Here is a 16,426-nt window from a genome sequence, read left to right on the forward strand (position 1 = left end):
ATTGTGAGTATTCTCACTACAATTTGCTGTCTTTCTCTCTGTTACGCTCTGACTCACCTCCTCAACCAGGCGTGCATCTTTCAAACTATAAAATCCAAAACTTTGAATAGAAACACACCCAAAAATGCTGCTGGGATTGAAGTTACTCATGTCCAACATCTCCTGGTGTAAAGTGGTTACAGCACAGACCTCCGCCATTATCCTATCGCCCAATAGTACAGAATCCTTTAAAAAAATTCCTGGATCCAGACGGTGATCTGGATCACTCCCAAAATCTAATCAGTTCTTCCTTATGCCATTCCTGACATTTCCAGAAAATTTCATCAAAATCTGTCCACAACTTTTTGAGTTATGTTGCTAAAAAATGAACAAATGAACAAACCCACCTGATCACATAACCTCCTTGGCGGAGGTAAAAAGAAGCCAAGAGAACAGATTCAGCCAAAGATCAAGTCACTGACAGAGGGATAGTGGTCCTGGATATTTACCTTTTATTAAATCAAACATTCTTTGTCAAACTGGTCGTAGTATTGTATTTATTTATTTATTGTTGTATCAAATATCAGAAAGAATCAAGAAGAATCATAAAAATGAATTATTTCAACAACCTTAGAAACATTGTAATGCTAAGATCTTTATCAACTTATAGGTCTTATTTTTTTATCCACATTTAAGAGGTATCACAAAGTTCATTACCAGTCCATTAACTAGGTGAACAAATGGAGAAATGTATGCTCTGTGCATTTTTTTTTTCCAGTTCTGATGTTGAGTTTTGACATTTTGGCATATCTGTGCCAATTCTGTGAGTAATTAAGGCCCATTCCCTCAAGGTAAGGTGTTGTTTCAGCTAAATGAAAGGTCTGTATGTATGTTGCACTGTATGGAATAGTTGATAATAACCTTTGTCAAACTTTACAATATTAGTTTTGAGGGCAATTTTTAAAAATGGCTAAAGTCTTTGGTGTTATTTGTGGTGGACAGGCAAATATTCAAGCATTTTTGAATCAAAACAATCAAAATACAAGGCACAGCTCAAACAAACAATGCTATTAATTTGGTCCCTCTATATGGCATTTGGAAATGTAATTTCAATTTAGTGAGTTCTTCATCTAGGTTTAGCGTAAGATTTTCTGACAAAGGAAAGAAAGATTCATTGAGCAGTTATAACTGCAACGTAAAAATTTTCTATAACATGACAACAGTGCTACAGAAAGAGGGACAAACAAACAGAAAAATCCCACACAAGCAAACAAATAATCAAACAACAACGAATAAAAAACACATTACTAACTCTAGCTGCAAAAGTAAAGGGAGTAAAGACAAAGAGTTATGGCTACAGCTTTAATTGTTTTATGGCTTATTTTGGCAATGTATTGTAAAGAAAATTAAGGAGCCATTTGCTAATAGAAATAGTTCTATTTTTTGTGATCAAATGTTTTGCTTTATTGACAACACAGTTTTACAAAAAAAAAAAAAAAAAAAGAACAGGAACATTTATCAACACAACTCTGTCAGACTAAGAGTCAGTTCAAAATTAGAACATTAATATCCCACTAGCATAGAAAATATAAAGAAAGAAAAAAAAAATAATCCAAAATAATACTTCAAAAAGAAAGAAAATAAGAAACAACTATTAAACCCACCCACCCAAATCCCCATTCCAGGGTACTGTCAATGGCTCAAAAGCTTTTGAGTTGTGCTGAAAGCAATAGCCATTTCTCAATTATTTTGTCATTATATTCCATCAAGTTTTGGCACCATGTACAGCGGGAGCTATAGCTAGTTCTAGATAAACTTTGTCTTAGTATATAAATGGCCATACTTGTAAAGAAAGCTATAGTGGGAGCTTCCAGTAACTGCTGCTGTAAGACCCTGTAATAGCCCTCTTTTTTATTGCCTAGCCTATGTTAGAAACAGCATTTTCATTAAGTGTAACTGGTTAAATTAGTCCAAATGTCTTTGACAGACTGGAGGCAACATCCCCCAGAAACTCATTGTAAGTCCACAGAGGACACTGTAATGAGAACCTTTAGAGCTGATCTCAGCTACAAGTAAAAAAACATAAAGAACAGGGTAGATTTCATTGTGAGGATAAGTCCTAAAAGGAAGTGTATCTTTTTCTTTCCATGGTGGGTACTGAATAGACTGGCCTTCTACTGAAAGTGTAGTGTTATTAAATAATTGGTAATCAGGATTCCATACAGATGGACAACCACAGAGAGAGCTTTTTGCTGCATTTGTAAAATAATAGGACCACAGTTAATGTGGCAGTGACAAATGGAAATATTTTAATGAAGCAAATCAGGAAGTAAATGAGGGCTCACTAAGCTCTCCTCCAGATAATAAAAGAAGCCACTTCAGGCCTTCATATTAACTAGTGAGAGAACTGCTGTTAGCTACTAAGATTTTGCTTGTCATCTATAACATGCAACAACATCCTTACACTGTCTGGGGCCAATCTAGATTTTATGAATCCAGTCTGATCACTATGTACAAGTTGGTTAAAAAGACCTGCAATTGCTGAGCTACGTAAAGTGCGGTTCTAACCTCTCTTGAGAAAGAAAAGAAAGCAACAAGTACTGGACCAGGTAAGGACCAAAAGGTTACATAAAATTCAGGCGGAATGCCATCTGTGACTTGGAATTTGACCTTGTGCATGGTTTTTACAGCCATCTCAGTTTTTGAGGAGTAAGAAGAGTATGAAGTTGCTGAAATTCGGAATCATGTGCTATACTAATTTTATTCAAAAAGCCATCACATGTAGATTAGTCAGAGTGAAGCTCTGATTTGTACAAGTCTTCAAAAAAGAGGCAAAAGGCTAATTTACTTTTAGGAGCCACTCTGAACTGTTCCATCTCCAGATTTGACACTGAAAGTATCTGCGAAATGTTCATTTGTCTGCAGCCTCAAGGCCAGATAGGTCTAGCAGAGTTAAAAAAAATCATTCTTTCTGAATGAAATCTGATCACTATCTTTACATTGTAAAGTAATGTCAAGGGCAGCATACCTGTGTCCAAGAGCATCAAGCTTCGCAGAATTGGCCCTTGTAATAGAGGAACAATAAAATGAGTTTGGTCAGACCAGGTAATGGGCATACATTCTGAGAAAGGTCTTTAGATGCAAATATAGCTACCAAATATCCACTTAACCGGTGTTAGCTGCCCACTGATATGGGATTAATTTTTCTAATGAACTACCTGCTATTCATGTTACCTATTCATGTTTTGTCTCAAACTGCATTCAAATCCACACCAACAACTATGTGGAATCCCAGGATGTCCATAAATAGTTCTAATTTTGAGGAAAGGAGTGATATCATTTAGGGCCATATGAACAATGCACAGTTTTTTCATTCTTACTTAATTATGTAAATATATTGCAGTTTTGACCATATTAAGTGTATATTGCTGTTTTGTTTGTGGAATTTAGTTTGCTAATAGGACAAACTTTTTAATACCATGCAGTCTTCATGAACCTTGAACTTTAGATCATAATGACTTCAAAATAGCTTTCACTTGTGGAATTACAACTTAATTTCAAAGATCAAAACTTCTATATGTTCTGACCTTAAGATTGCTTTTTTGTGTGTAAATGGGGTTGTAGTGGGGGTGTTACGTAATTTTGTATATTTTGACTCTGACGTTTTATGCATGCTTTTCTTACTTCTGCAGTAACTGTTTGACAGTGCACACACAAAGGGAGTTTTTGAGCCTTATAAGCATATGACCACTAATATTAGTTTGCCTTTAACAATTGTGTTCAGTGGGCTAGATTTTAATCAGAAGGGAAGAATATTTACAATGAGGCCTTAACTTTTTCAGTTGAGGTTTGCAACTAAATATATTAAGTCTGCAGTGGTAAGTCTGATCCTGAAATGATCAAATTTTTCTGTAAAGCTTAAATAAATGCTTAGTGCAATAAACCTATCTTCTGCTTGCTAACAAGTTATCCACCAAGATATCATTGTCAAATTCACGCAAACTCAGAGTCTATCTCCAAAAAAAATCTTTTCACAGGTGTAAGGTGATTTGTGCAACCTTGTGAATGCATAGACAATCAGTTTTAACATGATTTATCATAAAATTCTGTGCAGCTACAAAGAAGGACAGCAGAACATCCGTAAATCTTAGACAAAAATCATATATAATAATCAGACCACAATGCAGTTCCACCAACAAACCGCTCATTTCAATAACATGTATAGTATATGATTTAGAATAAAACAAATGGCCCATGAATATCTTTGCAGGATGGCCCCAGAAAATTGCTAAACATCACTAGATCAAAGTAGCCCTGATTGGAATTAATCCATCCATCTTCGGATTTATCATCTTTTTGACACAGTGGGACAGAAGCAATCCCAATCATGCCTTATGTAGCTTTGTTAGAAATTAAAAAGTGGAAGACTTAGATTCAGCATAAATAGATTTAGATATGTGCCATTAGAGGAGAGCTATGGGACCTACTCTATCCTATATCCCACTCTGATCCATCTTTTGGCTTTCAAGCTGCTGCTTCTCAGAGACCACATCAGTCTCTATCTGTGGTTGCATTTGCACAGAATACTGTGGTGCATCATCACTTGAAGTACTTGCGTCCTCCTCAGGTGCAGGTTGAGAAAAGTGTTCATTCATTATTAAGCTTGAAGCAGCAACACCATCCTTTTTTGTCTCCTCAACTTCTTCAGTGGAGTTTGCTTCACCAAAGGAGTCAGAGCTTGCCTCTGAACGCCGAAATAACCTCTGACCTGTGAATTAAAACCACACATTTTATTTAACCTCCAACAGATTATCAGGCATCACTACAATAAAGGAAAGGCTCTCGGAGCATGTAGAAAAATAACTTTTTCTACACTGAATGAGGAAACTTAACATCTTGCAAGTTTTGTGGGTAACACTGACTATACAATCTGAGGCAACAGCTTGCACTATGTGACAGTCTCCCAAGCACTGCCTGTAAGCTCTGTTGTAAACTTGTGTCCAAAAGATTGATGCATCAAAAACAAAGTTACTTACAGCAATTGGTTAACGATGACAAAATTATTTTTGTCCTTATTTGTTACATTAATCCTTTAATTTCAATAGAATTACTTTGAAAGTCTGCAGTATTTGTTGAAATCAGGAAACTGATAGGCTCATTGATCACTAGAGAGATTTTTTGGGATTTGCTGCATGTTGGGCTTGTAGCACAAATAAAGTTAGGATCTTTCATGTCTTTATGACTGTGGCTCAGTAGGTAGTCAGTCGCTGCACAAGGTACCGTAATACAATTAAAAAGAAAGTCTAAAAGTGATTTTTGTTTCTTTCTTGGAGAGAGACAAAAGTCTCATAAGTTTATATTTTCTTTTCAAAGCGGACCCACAGTTTAATTATGCTTTATTATGTTGATACTCTACAGAGCTCACTCACCCACTGCTTCACCCTCCCCATGCTTATGATGTACATCTGCTTCCCTGTCACACATCTTTCTCAGGAGGGATCCCGTGCTCCTTATCTCCTCCTCCTCCAAATGAAGCTGTCTATGGACTGCAGAGTCTAAAACTTTTGCAGAATCTTGGACTAATATTTTATTGATACATATCCAATTGATTGTTTTCACACTTCAGTTTAGCTTTCTCCAGGCATTCGCAGGCCATGCCCCCCCTTTATGAGCCACCTAATTCACCCACCTGCAGAACATTACAGGCTGTTTTTTAGCACTATTGATGACAGATGGTTTTCAGATTAAACGAGCGCGGCTCACAGCTGACCGACATGATTTTGGCCCTGAATCCTGAGTGACACTTTTCTTGATGTAAAAGCACATTATTGGCCTTAAAGGATTGCCTGTGATTGAGACAGAATATGAAATTGCTAGAGTTTTTCAACACACAGAAACAATTGCAACAAAGTGAGGGAGACAGGACGATACAACACAGCATGTCAAAGTGCCACACGCATCCGACCACATTGTCCAGTGTACTGACTGCTCTAAAAACATGCCCTAACATTTGGAGCCTGTGCTGATATGTGTGAAATTTCATTCTCAACTCTGAGATGCATATTCTTGGACCACAGGCGCACGATGCTCCACAAAATCCAAGGTGCGGCATGAAGATGAAACTGTAATAAACATTTAAACAGCAAGGTCCATGAAAAAAAACATTTTTTTTCTTCAACTATTGCCTCTTTCATTTGTGCTGGGTGTGCAAGTGTGAGAAGCATTTCCCCTGTATCGCGATATGTAACGTATCACCAGATTCTTGCCAATACACACAGGGGAATCCACACAGTCGTTACACCTACTGTCAGACAGAGTTAATGCAGGATATTGTAGTAGCCTACTGTTTACCTACAAATGAAACTTTCTCCACTTCATCTCCTCTCTCTATCACATGCTGCTGTCTGTCTACATCACATACAGGGGATGCAGTAGGAAAGACATGTTTTAGTTTTTCAAGCATCCATGATCATTGATCATTGTTAATGGCAGAACGTCATCTAAAATTGGTTCCAAGGCTGCTTGGGAGACATCCAAAAAATTATCTCAGATGCGCCTTGGCTCCAATCAGGATACATGCCAGGTCTACTTTTAGCCCCAGGTATGGCCAAACCCTGTCAAACCCCTGTAGAGCAGATTAAGATTAAAACAGCCCATCGGGATGCAAAGCATCCTGTTAACATCAAAATACAACACAATGCATGGACTCCTGATTGTAAAACATCCCAAATTAACGTAAATGTCCCATCCTGGGACACAGGATAGCCACTCAAGATACACTATATTGCCAAAAGTATTCAGTTAGCCATCCAAGTAATTGAAATTAGATGTTCCAATCACTTCCATGGCCACAGGTGTATACAATCAGGCACCTAGGCATGCAGACTGTGTAAGATAAGATATTCCTTTATTAGTCCCACAAGGGGAAATTCCAATTTACAGCAGCAAAAAGTAGTATTGACAAAGCAGGCCATTGGTGGCAATAACAGACAATAATAGAAATATAGGACAAATAAAAGTAGTGCACCCATAAATCATCAACTTTCAAATTAGAAATAGTATTTACAAACTGTTATGTACAGGTTGAATATGTTACAGATTGGGTGTGGTGGAGATAATCATATGTACGCCTATATACACATACATACCCCCCCCCCCCCCCACACACACACACACACACACATATATATATATACATATACATACAGTGCTTAACAAATTTATTAGACCACCTGTAATATTTTTCTCAGAGACCATCCAACATCTTGAAGTGCTTTAATGCTCTTTCATTTTCAGTGAGCTCTCCACGTTTTTACCATTTTGAACAGGAATGAGGAATTTCAAACTGAATTCACCTTTTTATACTCAAATTTGAGCCGGCTCGGGGGGGCTTCTCTGAGAAGTCAGAAATGATTCAAGCATAACATTCAACAACTAAAACGCATTTTTCTGTTCAGGAATGCAAGTAAATAACTATAATTTGACATATTAATCAAGAAATAATAATGTGCTTTACTATTTTTTCTTTTTTTTTTTGTAAATCAGTACATTTGAAAATTTATGGATAACAACAATGATTATATTTTAGCATTAAAAATATCATTTGGGTTAAAGAGCTTCTACATATTGGTGTATTAACCATTGCAGAAACATAAAAAATGATTTTGGTAATTACCAATGCTGTTAATTTAGGGCAGCTGTGGCATAAACCTTACTTTGGGTGGTAGGACAGTTTGGCTGTCATCCTCATCTCCCCTACCTCCTCCACAGGTTCCAGAGGGCATCCCAGGACAGAGCTGGCCTTCTTTATAAGTTTGTCCAGCCTCTTCTTGTCAGCTGCTGTGATGCTGCTCCCCCAGAGGACCACACCCTTGAAGATGGCAGAGGCCACAACAGAGTCCTAGAAGGCCTTCAAGAGTGACCCCCACACCCCAAAAGACCTCAGCTGCCTGAGCAGATAGAGTCTGCTCTGTCCTTTTTCTTATAAAGTGCTGTTTAGCTGTGCTAAAGTGGTGTTATCAGTCCAGTCCAGTTTATGGTTCAGATGAACACCCAGATACTTTATAAGATGTCACCATCTCAACATCCCTGGATGTTCACTGGTGATGGGCAGGGGGGATGAAAGTCCACAACTAGCTCCTTGGTCTTTTCAGCATTAATGCAGAGGTGGTTTCACTGGCACCAGTCCATTAAGTCCTGGATGAGTCCTCTGTATGACCGGTCGTCCCCATCCGTGATGAGACAGACAATGGCAAAGTTGTCAGAGAACTTCTGCAAGTGGCAGGTGGGTGACAGGTGGGAAAAGTCAGTAGTGGAGAGGTGAAGAGGAATGGCGCCAGCGCCGCCACTTGAATAGAGCAGTGGAGACGCGTTCTCTGGAGGGACGAGTCTGGGTTTGGTGGCTGCCAGGAGAACGGTACTTGTCTGATTGCATTGTGCCTAGTGTGAAGTTTGGTGGAGGGGGGATTATGGTGTGGAGTTGTGTTTCAGGAGCTGGGCTTGACCCCTTAGTTCCAGTTAAAGGAACTCTGAATGCGTCAGCATACCAATAGATTTTAGACAACTCCATACTCCCAACTTTGTGGGAACAGTTTGGGGATGGCCCCTTCCTGTTCCAACATGACTGTTCACCAGTGCACAAAGCAAGGTCCATAAAGACATGGATAAGAGAGAGTTTGGTGTGGATGAACTTGACTGGACTGCACAGAGTCCTGACCTCAACCCGATAGAACACATTTTGGATGAATTAGAGCGGAGACTGAGAGCCAGGTCTTCTCGTCCAACATCAGTGTGTGACCTCACAAATGCGCTTCTGAAAGAATGGTCAAAAACTCCCATAAACACACTCCTAAACCTTGTGAAAAGCCTTCCCAAAGAGTTAAAGCTGTTATAACTGCAAAGGGTGGACTGATGTCATAATAAACCCTATGGATTAAGAATAAGATATCACTTAAGTTCATATGCAAGTCAAGGCAGGTGAGTGAATACTTTTGGCAATATAGTGTACCTCACAGAGCCACTAAGTTAACTTAAGACAACAGAATTTTAAATGAAACCACATATCTTTGTTGCAAACATAAACTTTTCAGCTTCATAATTTAATTGCCTATGGCAAAAGATGAGAAAAATCATTGAAGTATTTTTTTTTAAAAAGCAAATTAACCCAAGACAGGCATAACAATCTGTTGTTCACATACTCTTCCCGTGTGACCTTTTGTGATGTGGACTTGCTCAAGGATGCGCTGCTGAAGGGTTGTGCTGCACTTTCAGTGTGCACAGTGGGTTGAAGCAAAGCACTGTGCACCCACAATGCAGAGCAGGCAGAGTATGTGGAATTTGGGGGTTAGGCATTTCTTAAATGTGGATCCAATCAGTGTACAGAGGCCACTTATTATACAGTATTCTAAGAGACAGGATCTCATGCTGTCTATATTTAAAAAGTTATTTATGATAAATGATGATAGATTGCACAACCAGTAAATACAATCCTACCTGGAAGTTTCTTTGATGAGGAGGTGCTAGTGTCTTGCAGGGGTGGCCTGCCTGCCTGGACCTTGGTGGAGTATGTCTCCTCTGTAGAGGCCAAGAAACCTATGGAAACATAAAACACACACACACACACACACACACACACACACACACACACATATATTAGGAATAAGCATGATAGCTAGAGTTCATCTTCCTTTCCTTTCTTTTATCTTTTAAAATTGTTTTGGAATGGTTTTCATGTGGTAAATAAACATTGGGTTAAGCTATGTTGGAATGTCCGACCGTCTTGAATGCACCATGACAGCAGTGCGCGCGAATCTGTGGCTGTGGCACCTTTAAATGACGTCAGAAGACTCAGGTAGTGGGGAATGCTGCCACTGAGAGAAGGAGAAGACGCCAACTTGGACTTGAATGAAACTAGTCATTGTTTTTGAGCTCTTACCCAGCTGAACTAAAATTGAACTGAAAGAACGCTTGGGCTCACCGAACCACACAATGCTTCAGCAGTGAACTAGGCCAGAGGCCCTGATGACCACAGCATGGAGGTGAGCTAACCCAGCCTGTTTCTCCATACTGAAAACCAGTCCTGTTTTCTTTCCTCTTTTTTTATTACACTGGATGTTAGGGCTTTAGTTTTTGACATTGTTTATTCACCCAGGTTTAGCCCCTAACATAATATATTTGTTTTTTTCCTTCAAATTCTAGAAGTTATTTACACATTCTGATTTTTTGTACCATTTGATTAACAATCAAGAGCAATTCAATAACCCAACTGTTGCAGAAACAAGTTGCTCTGAGGGTAACTGGCTGCATTCGAGCAGTTTCAAAGAAAAGCACAACAACATAATCTATTATTTGTAAATAATCTTGATTAAATGAAAATCCATCTTCTTCCTTTCTTGTCAATGGAGACATTGATACAAAAAAAAAAAGTTTGCTGTGTAAACTAAACATATAGTAAAAAGTAAGTGACTTTGTTACCTTGACTTTGAAACTGAGAAGCTTCTCTGAGGGAAAAACAGACCTCACCCTAAACACATTCCTGCAGATTCTAAAAGCCCATTATGCAGAAAATGATCCAAACGCTGTATGAGGATCTGGTGAAACTGCTCTTGACTTTCAGGTCTGAGTTCTTGACCTGCACCAAAAAGTCCTGCATCTGAGCGTGCTCAGTCTGTCCTGAAATACAACAAGGAGCTAATCCAAAGCCAGTGCTCTCAGTCCATTATGACAGACTTGATAAATGACAACATAAGAACAGAAATGCAAATTTACTTGCAGGATGAGGAAAGTAGTACTGAGGTGCTTCTGCAAATGATGCAAATAGCTCAGTATGATGAAAATGAGAAAGCCCAAAGATCAGTCACAAACAAAGCTACACACAGGGCACATCTCAACTCAACAGAAATAAGTAGGAATGAAAATTACCCTCTAACAACACTGACCTCACCCAAGCTTTTTTGTCATACTACTAAAGCAAAACGTTACAGTCATGCAGGCTACATGTCAAGTGAAACAGACCTTGGACATGCCAGGCCACATGACTATAGGGTCAGCAAGTCATGTCTGTTCCCACATCAGGTCTAACAGACCATGGACATGCAGGGCCACATGGCTGTAAGGTCCTGCCGAGCAACATTTCAGACCTGGATCCGCTTTGCCTTCAAAGAATTAATGGAACTGGAAACTAGAAATCTTCCTGTTTCTAATGGAGTAACGTCAAGCTATATGTGTCCAATTGGGTTCCAGTTTGGCTCAGTGGCTGGAGTAGGCCCCCCTACAGTCATAGGGGCCTATAGTCCTCAAAGCAGTGGCCGCAGAACCGATTCTCAGTCGGTGCTGTTTGTTGCATGTTTACCCCCACTCTCTTTCGTCATTTTTCCTGTCTCTCTTCATCTGTCTGATCCAAATAAAGCCAAAAAAGCCCCAAACCTAATCTTTTAAAAAGTACTGTATATATGGGTACATCTGTTATTCTTCATAGAATTCTGTAGCTGTTAAGCAAGGCAAGGCATGCTTTGCTTAATTCTTTACCTGTTCTTTTTATCACCTTAATTTTTGAGGGGTATCCTATCCTGCTGTCAGCCTCATTAACCCTTCAAGTACAACAACACAATGGAGTCTATTCGCCAAAGCCATCTCACATTTCCAAACTTGTGAAAAATAAAAATATTTTTAAATCAGATAAAGTCACTTCTGATTGAAATGACTTTACTGTGCCAACACTGGTAGATTGAATAACTAATTTCTTGCTTGTCTCTGTCATGTCATGAATACAATAGAGAGAAATACCTTCTGACAACATCAGTGGACTGTCTTTTTAGAGTCTTAGAGAGTCCCTTGTTATGCCACACACTCTATGCAGTCATGGATAAGTTCATCAGTAAAATCTCCAAAGTGGCAACTCATAGCTTTTATCTTCAGATCACTGATGAATGAAACTGTGTCATTCAAAACGTGTGCTGTGGCGATTAAGGGCGCGTTCACATTAGGCCCAGTTGTTTTGAACCGCACCACCCCTGGCTTGCTTTCACACTAGAAACATTGATCCGTGCTTGGGCCCACTTGCGTATTTACTCAGTCTGAAACAGCAGGTGGCGGTATGCACATAGCTGGTTTACAACCCCGCAAAGGAGGAGAAAGAAGAAGAAGAACCATGGCAACCACTGGGGTCATGACCTGAGCAAAGATTGTTTTTGTTTTGACCCAGCAAAAAGTCCATCCTGCAGCCATGGATGATTAAAATCACTTTTAAGATGCCAGCAACTTCGCTCTTTGTATCTGCACATCTGGGTGCAGCTCAGAGGAATAAATGGGCCCATGCTGCGCACAGCAGTTTTTGAGGCTATAGGAGACTTTAACTGCCTTTGCATCTCCTCTCACTGACTCCAACTTGTGTTCATCTGTAAGGTGAGTCACAGCAGACCATTTTTTGACTGGATTCTGATGATTTCCACCCTTTAATGAGGAAAGATGTGAACAAATTGCCTCGCTGTTGAAAGACGTTTAGCTTTTATGATGATGTAATAAAGCTGATTTGACACTCTGTCCCGTATCCGAGCGCGGTTGCATTTACATCTCATCTGAACCGTGCCAGAGTCCACTTGAATCACGCCTGAGACCACTTCCCCAAATGGGCCCGGGCCTGGTGCCCAGGTGCAGTTCGTTTGCATTCACACTACCCAAACGAAACAGACTTTTGGCTCAAGTGCACTCGGATCCGGGACTGGGCCCCTAGTGTGAAAGTCACCTAAGATGTCATTCTCCCACTAGAATATACACCAATTCTCAGCTACATCACTGCCAAAAACAACTGGTTCTGTTTGGTGAAATCTATTTGCCATTACAACCAGATAAGCCTGTTATACTGTAACTCAAACAGACCAGGGACATAGACCTTGGTGACTGACAAATACTCATGGGCGGGAAGTCTGTGCTTATTCTGAAACCATGTCAATTTGTCCTAGTTGCATCCTATGCCATATTTTAGATGAGAACACAATATAATCATAACACTAATTACATCAACAATGTGTGCAGATTACACCACTGCACCAGTCAGATGACATGGCATGCCATAGCACACTCTGTTGAAACTTACACACAAACCCACATGTTAAGATGGTCTGTCGTTAACAAACTGAGATCCTTTAGCAAATACTCTACTCAAGGTATCATTATTATACGGGCTAGGTTTTCTCACAGACGACACATAGAAATATGCATAAACAATGCTTTCTTCTTCGTCTCTCTACAAATGTTTCCCATTTATAAATGGTAACAGTGAATGGCTTTAACCCTTTAAAGCCTGAATACACAAATTATAGCCAGAAAATTCTCATTTTTTGGAACTGAAATATTTATTTCACTTTCTACTGAAATCCCAAAAAAACAAAATTTCCATAAAATTTAACATATATATTTTTTGTATCTCAGTTGATACATTTGGTGTTTTTGGTAACTGATATTCCACTTGAGGGCATTTTCATCATTTATCAGAATGTATTTAGATTTTTTTTTTTTGTAATTCATTGATCATATTGATTAGATAAAGGTATCATAAAGATATTTATCAAATACTGGGCTAACTGCCCAGTTTGTCACTTGAGCTTGTCTGTCGTGAACCCAGCATCTTTTGGGTCTTCCATCTGGGTCCTTTTTGGACTACCTTAGCCATAGTCTCCTAAGTCTGTAAAATGTTACTTTTGTCATTGTCTTTGGTTATAAATTAGAGCTGTAATAGATTGAAATTTTTATTCGGGATTAATCACACAAATTTCATAGTTAACTCACATTTAATCGCAAATTAATCACACTTTTTTTTATCTGTTTTAAATACCACACAGGAATATTTCTCAAGATTAAAATACCCTTATCAACACAAGTGAACAAAAGTGCTTTCTTTATGCAAATTTTTGTTCATGTCAACAACCCAAAATAATGACGTTAAGATACTGTATGCTCCAAAAATATGCCGAGGGCATAACATGGTAAATTCAAGCCCATCAGAGGTCAGTAAGGTGGACACAACCCCTACTCAAGTAGGTGCAGAAAAATTAAGTAATTACTTTAAAAAATCTCTGCTATTTGTCTTGTTTTTTTTTTCCAAATTAAGAAAAATGCCCATGTGTAAAATAAATCCTTACAGTAAGAAATTACTGTCATCAGTTCAGTAGATTTACTGGAATTCTTTCAATAAACAAAAATTTGAAGCTGCTTTTCAAAACTTATGAACACACAAAATAAATTAAAAAAAGTCAGGATGTTCATTAAAAAAAAGTGTGGTTAGAGGACTTCACTCTCTTTTCATTCTTCAGATCATAGAAAAGCTACATGTTTAATCTCATTTTTTTTCTTTATAAAGGGGACCCACAGTCTAATTATGGTTATTAGCCTATTTTATGATACTCTACAGAGCTCATGCACTGCTTCGCTCTCATGCTCACCTGCATGCATCTCTGCTCCCGTTTCACACACCAGCCTGTCTGTGTCCCCTCCTCCTCCACATGATGTAGGTTTATGTTCACCGCGTCAGACAGTCTACTATAGGGACTGCAGAGTCTTTGCAACTTTTGCAGTATCTCGTTTGACAGTTTTTTTTTTCTCTTGCATGCTTGCAGCCTCACTCCCTCTCCCTTGTGTGCGCGCTCAATCCACAGGAGGAAAATGATGGAGTGGCTAGAAGCATAAACTGATTAACTGATTATTATTTTCTTGAATGCTTTAATATCTCCTCTCAGATTGTCATTTTCCCTTGTTTTCATGGATAAACAGACAGATACAAACTTTGTAATGTGTTGCTTGCTGTTTGGCCCCTGTCCTAAATAGTGTTGTAGTATTTTGTATCATCACAAGATGGCAGCATAGCCTTAATTTTGGTCCCATTAAGAGAAGCTTTAAAACTTTCAACACACAAAATAAAAAAATAGACTTGCTTTTGTTTTACAATATGGGTCCAAGAGGCTTAATTGTAAGTACAAAGATGACATACAGGATTAAGCATTTTCAAAGGCCTAGGTAACATGTGCTCCGGGGGGTGATTTTTTATATTTTTTTTAAATTTAGGGGATGCTTCTCAGCCAAAAAAGCACACCCACCCAAAATACAAAGGGCAGTCATCTCAGATTCCCACTGTGAATTTTTGTGCAAGGTTTCAAGACTCTACAAGTTTTCTAAGCTGTGGATAATTCTACTTCATGGCGAAGAAAAATTCACCATAGCCACCCCCCTTTGAGTAATGAAAGAATTCCAAAGAAATTTTCAACTATGGCATGTCGTCTTACAATATACTTAACATGACGGTGTTTGGATGAACTTCCCAAGAGGAATTTTAAAAACTGTGATGTCTGCAACATACTGCTTTTTGACCACAAAACTCAAAATGGCCAACTTCCTGTTTGTTTTACGGCATGGGTCCAAGAGGCTTTTAGGCTTTTGTAGATCTTGAAATGATGTATAAGCTCAACAATTTTCAAAACCCTAGGCTAAACCTGCTGCAAGGGCTGAATTTTCAAAAAATTGTAGCGGGCCCCACTAAGCCAAAAATCATCCTATCAATCATCTCTTTTTGCTACGGGTATTTGTATACCAAGTTTCATGGCTGTACAAGTTTTGTAAGCATCGTTACATGGCAAATGAAAATTTCTCATGGCCACGCTGTTTTAGATAAGGACTCTTGACCTTCAAATTTAAGTAATACCAACCTTGAGGGATGTGCCTGGGCCTATTCAAGCAGGATTTGGCAAATCTTGTAATAAATAGAATTGTTTTTAGTGAGCACCAGCCACCTTTATCACATGATGAAGCATGTAAATTTGAGGGGCTGACATGATCACACCTTTCGACTAATGAGAACATTGAGAACAATTTTTGACATAAGACATCTCTTCTTGCTCCTCACCAAAGGTCAAGTTGTTTGGATGAACACCCTCGGAAGAATTCGTTCAAGTAAGATCCCTAAAATATGCCTCGTTTTACCAAAAAATAAAAAATGGCTGGCTTCATGTTTGGCTTACGATATCGGTCCAAGAGGATTTTTTGTGTGTCCTAACATGACACATCTGCCCACAAATGTTTGAAATCCTAGGTTAAACCTGCGGGAGGGGGGCTGAATTTTTGAAATGTTATAGGGGGTGCCATTGATCAAATACATCACACCTACCGACAAAATTAATATCAATCATCTCAGCATGCTAATGAGATTTTTTATGTCAAGTTTCATTGCTCTACATGTCTTAAAACCATTTGAAAAAGCCAATTCCTGTTTCATGATGAACAAAAAAGTCTCCATGACCACGCCCTTTAACGTAGACGTTTGACCATTGTATATGTGTAAAGCCAACTCCTTGGGAAACTGCCTGAGTAAATTTCAGAATGATTTGACCTACCATGTAGGCACTGCAATATGAAAATCAGGAGTAGTGACTTTCTTTTGCCAGAGGGTGGCGCTGAGCAG

The 16,426-nt window shown here is 38.8% G+C and overlaps 1 protein-coding gene across 4 annotated transcripts in view; it reads right to left on the reverse strand.

Moving 5' to 3' along the window:
- Positions 1–490: 490 nt before the first annotated feature.
- The window catches only part of pdxdc1 (pyridoxal-dependent decarboxylase domain containing 1), a 91,617-nt gene continuing 75,681 nt past the window's right edge, over positions 491–16,426 (reverse strand). For all 4 annotated transcript variants that reach the window (XM_041817417.1, XM_041817418.1, XM_041817419.1 and 1 more), the window contains 2 exons: positions 9,472–9,570; positions 491–4,747 (listed from right to left, as the gene is read on the reverse strand). In XM_041817417.1, the coding sequence (XP_041673351.1) occupies positions 4,473–4,747; positions 9,472–9,570 (374 nt within the window). In that variant the 3' untranslated portion in view covers positions 491–4,472. The remainder of the gene's footprint in view (positions 4,748–9,471; positions 9,571–16,426) is intronic.

The sequence above is a fragment of the Cheilinus undulatus genome, linkage group 21, assembly GCF_018320785.1.
Source record: "Cheilinus undulatus linkage group 21, ASM1832078v1, whole genome shotgun sequence".
NCBI lineage: Eukaryota > Metazoa > Chordata > Actinopteri > Labriformes > Labridae > Cheilinus > Cheilinus undulatus.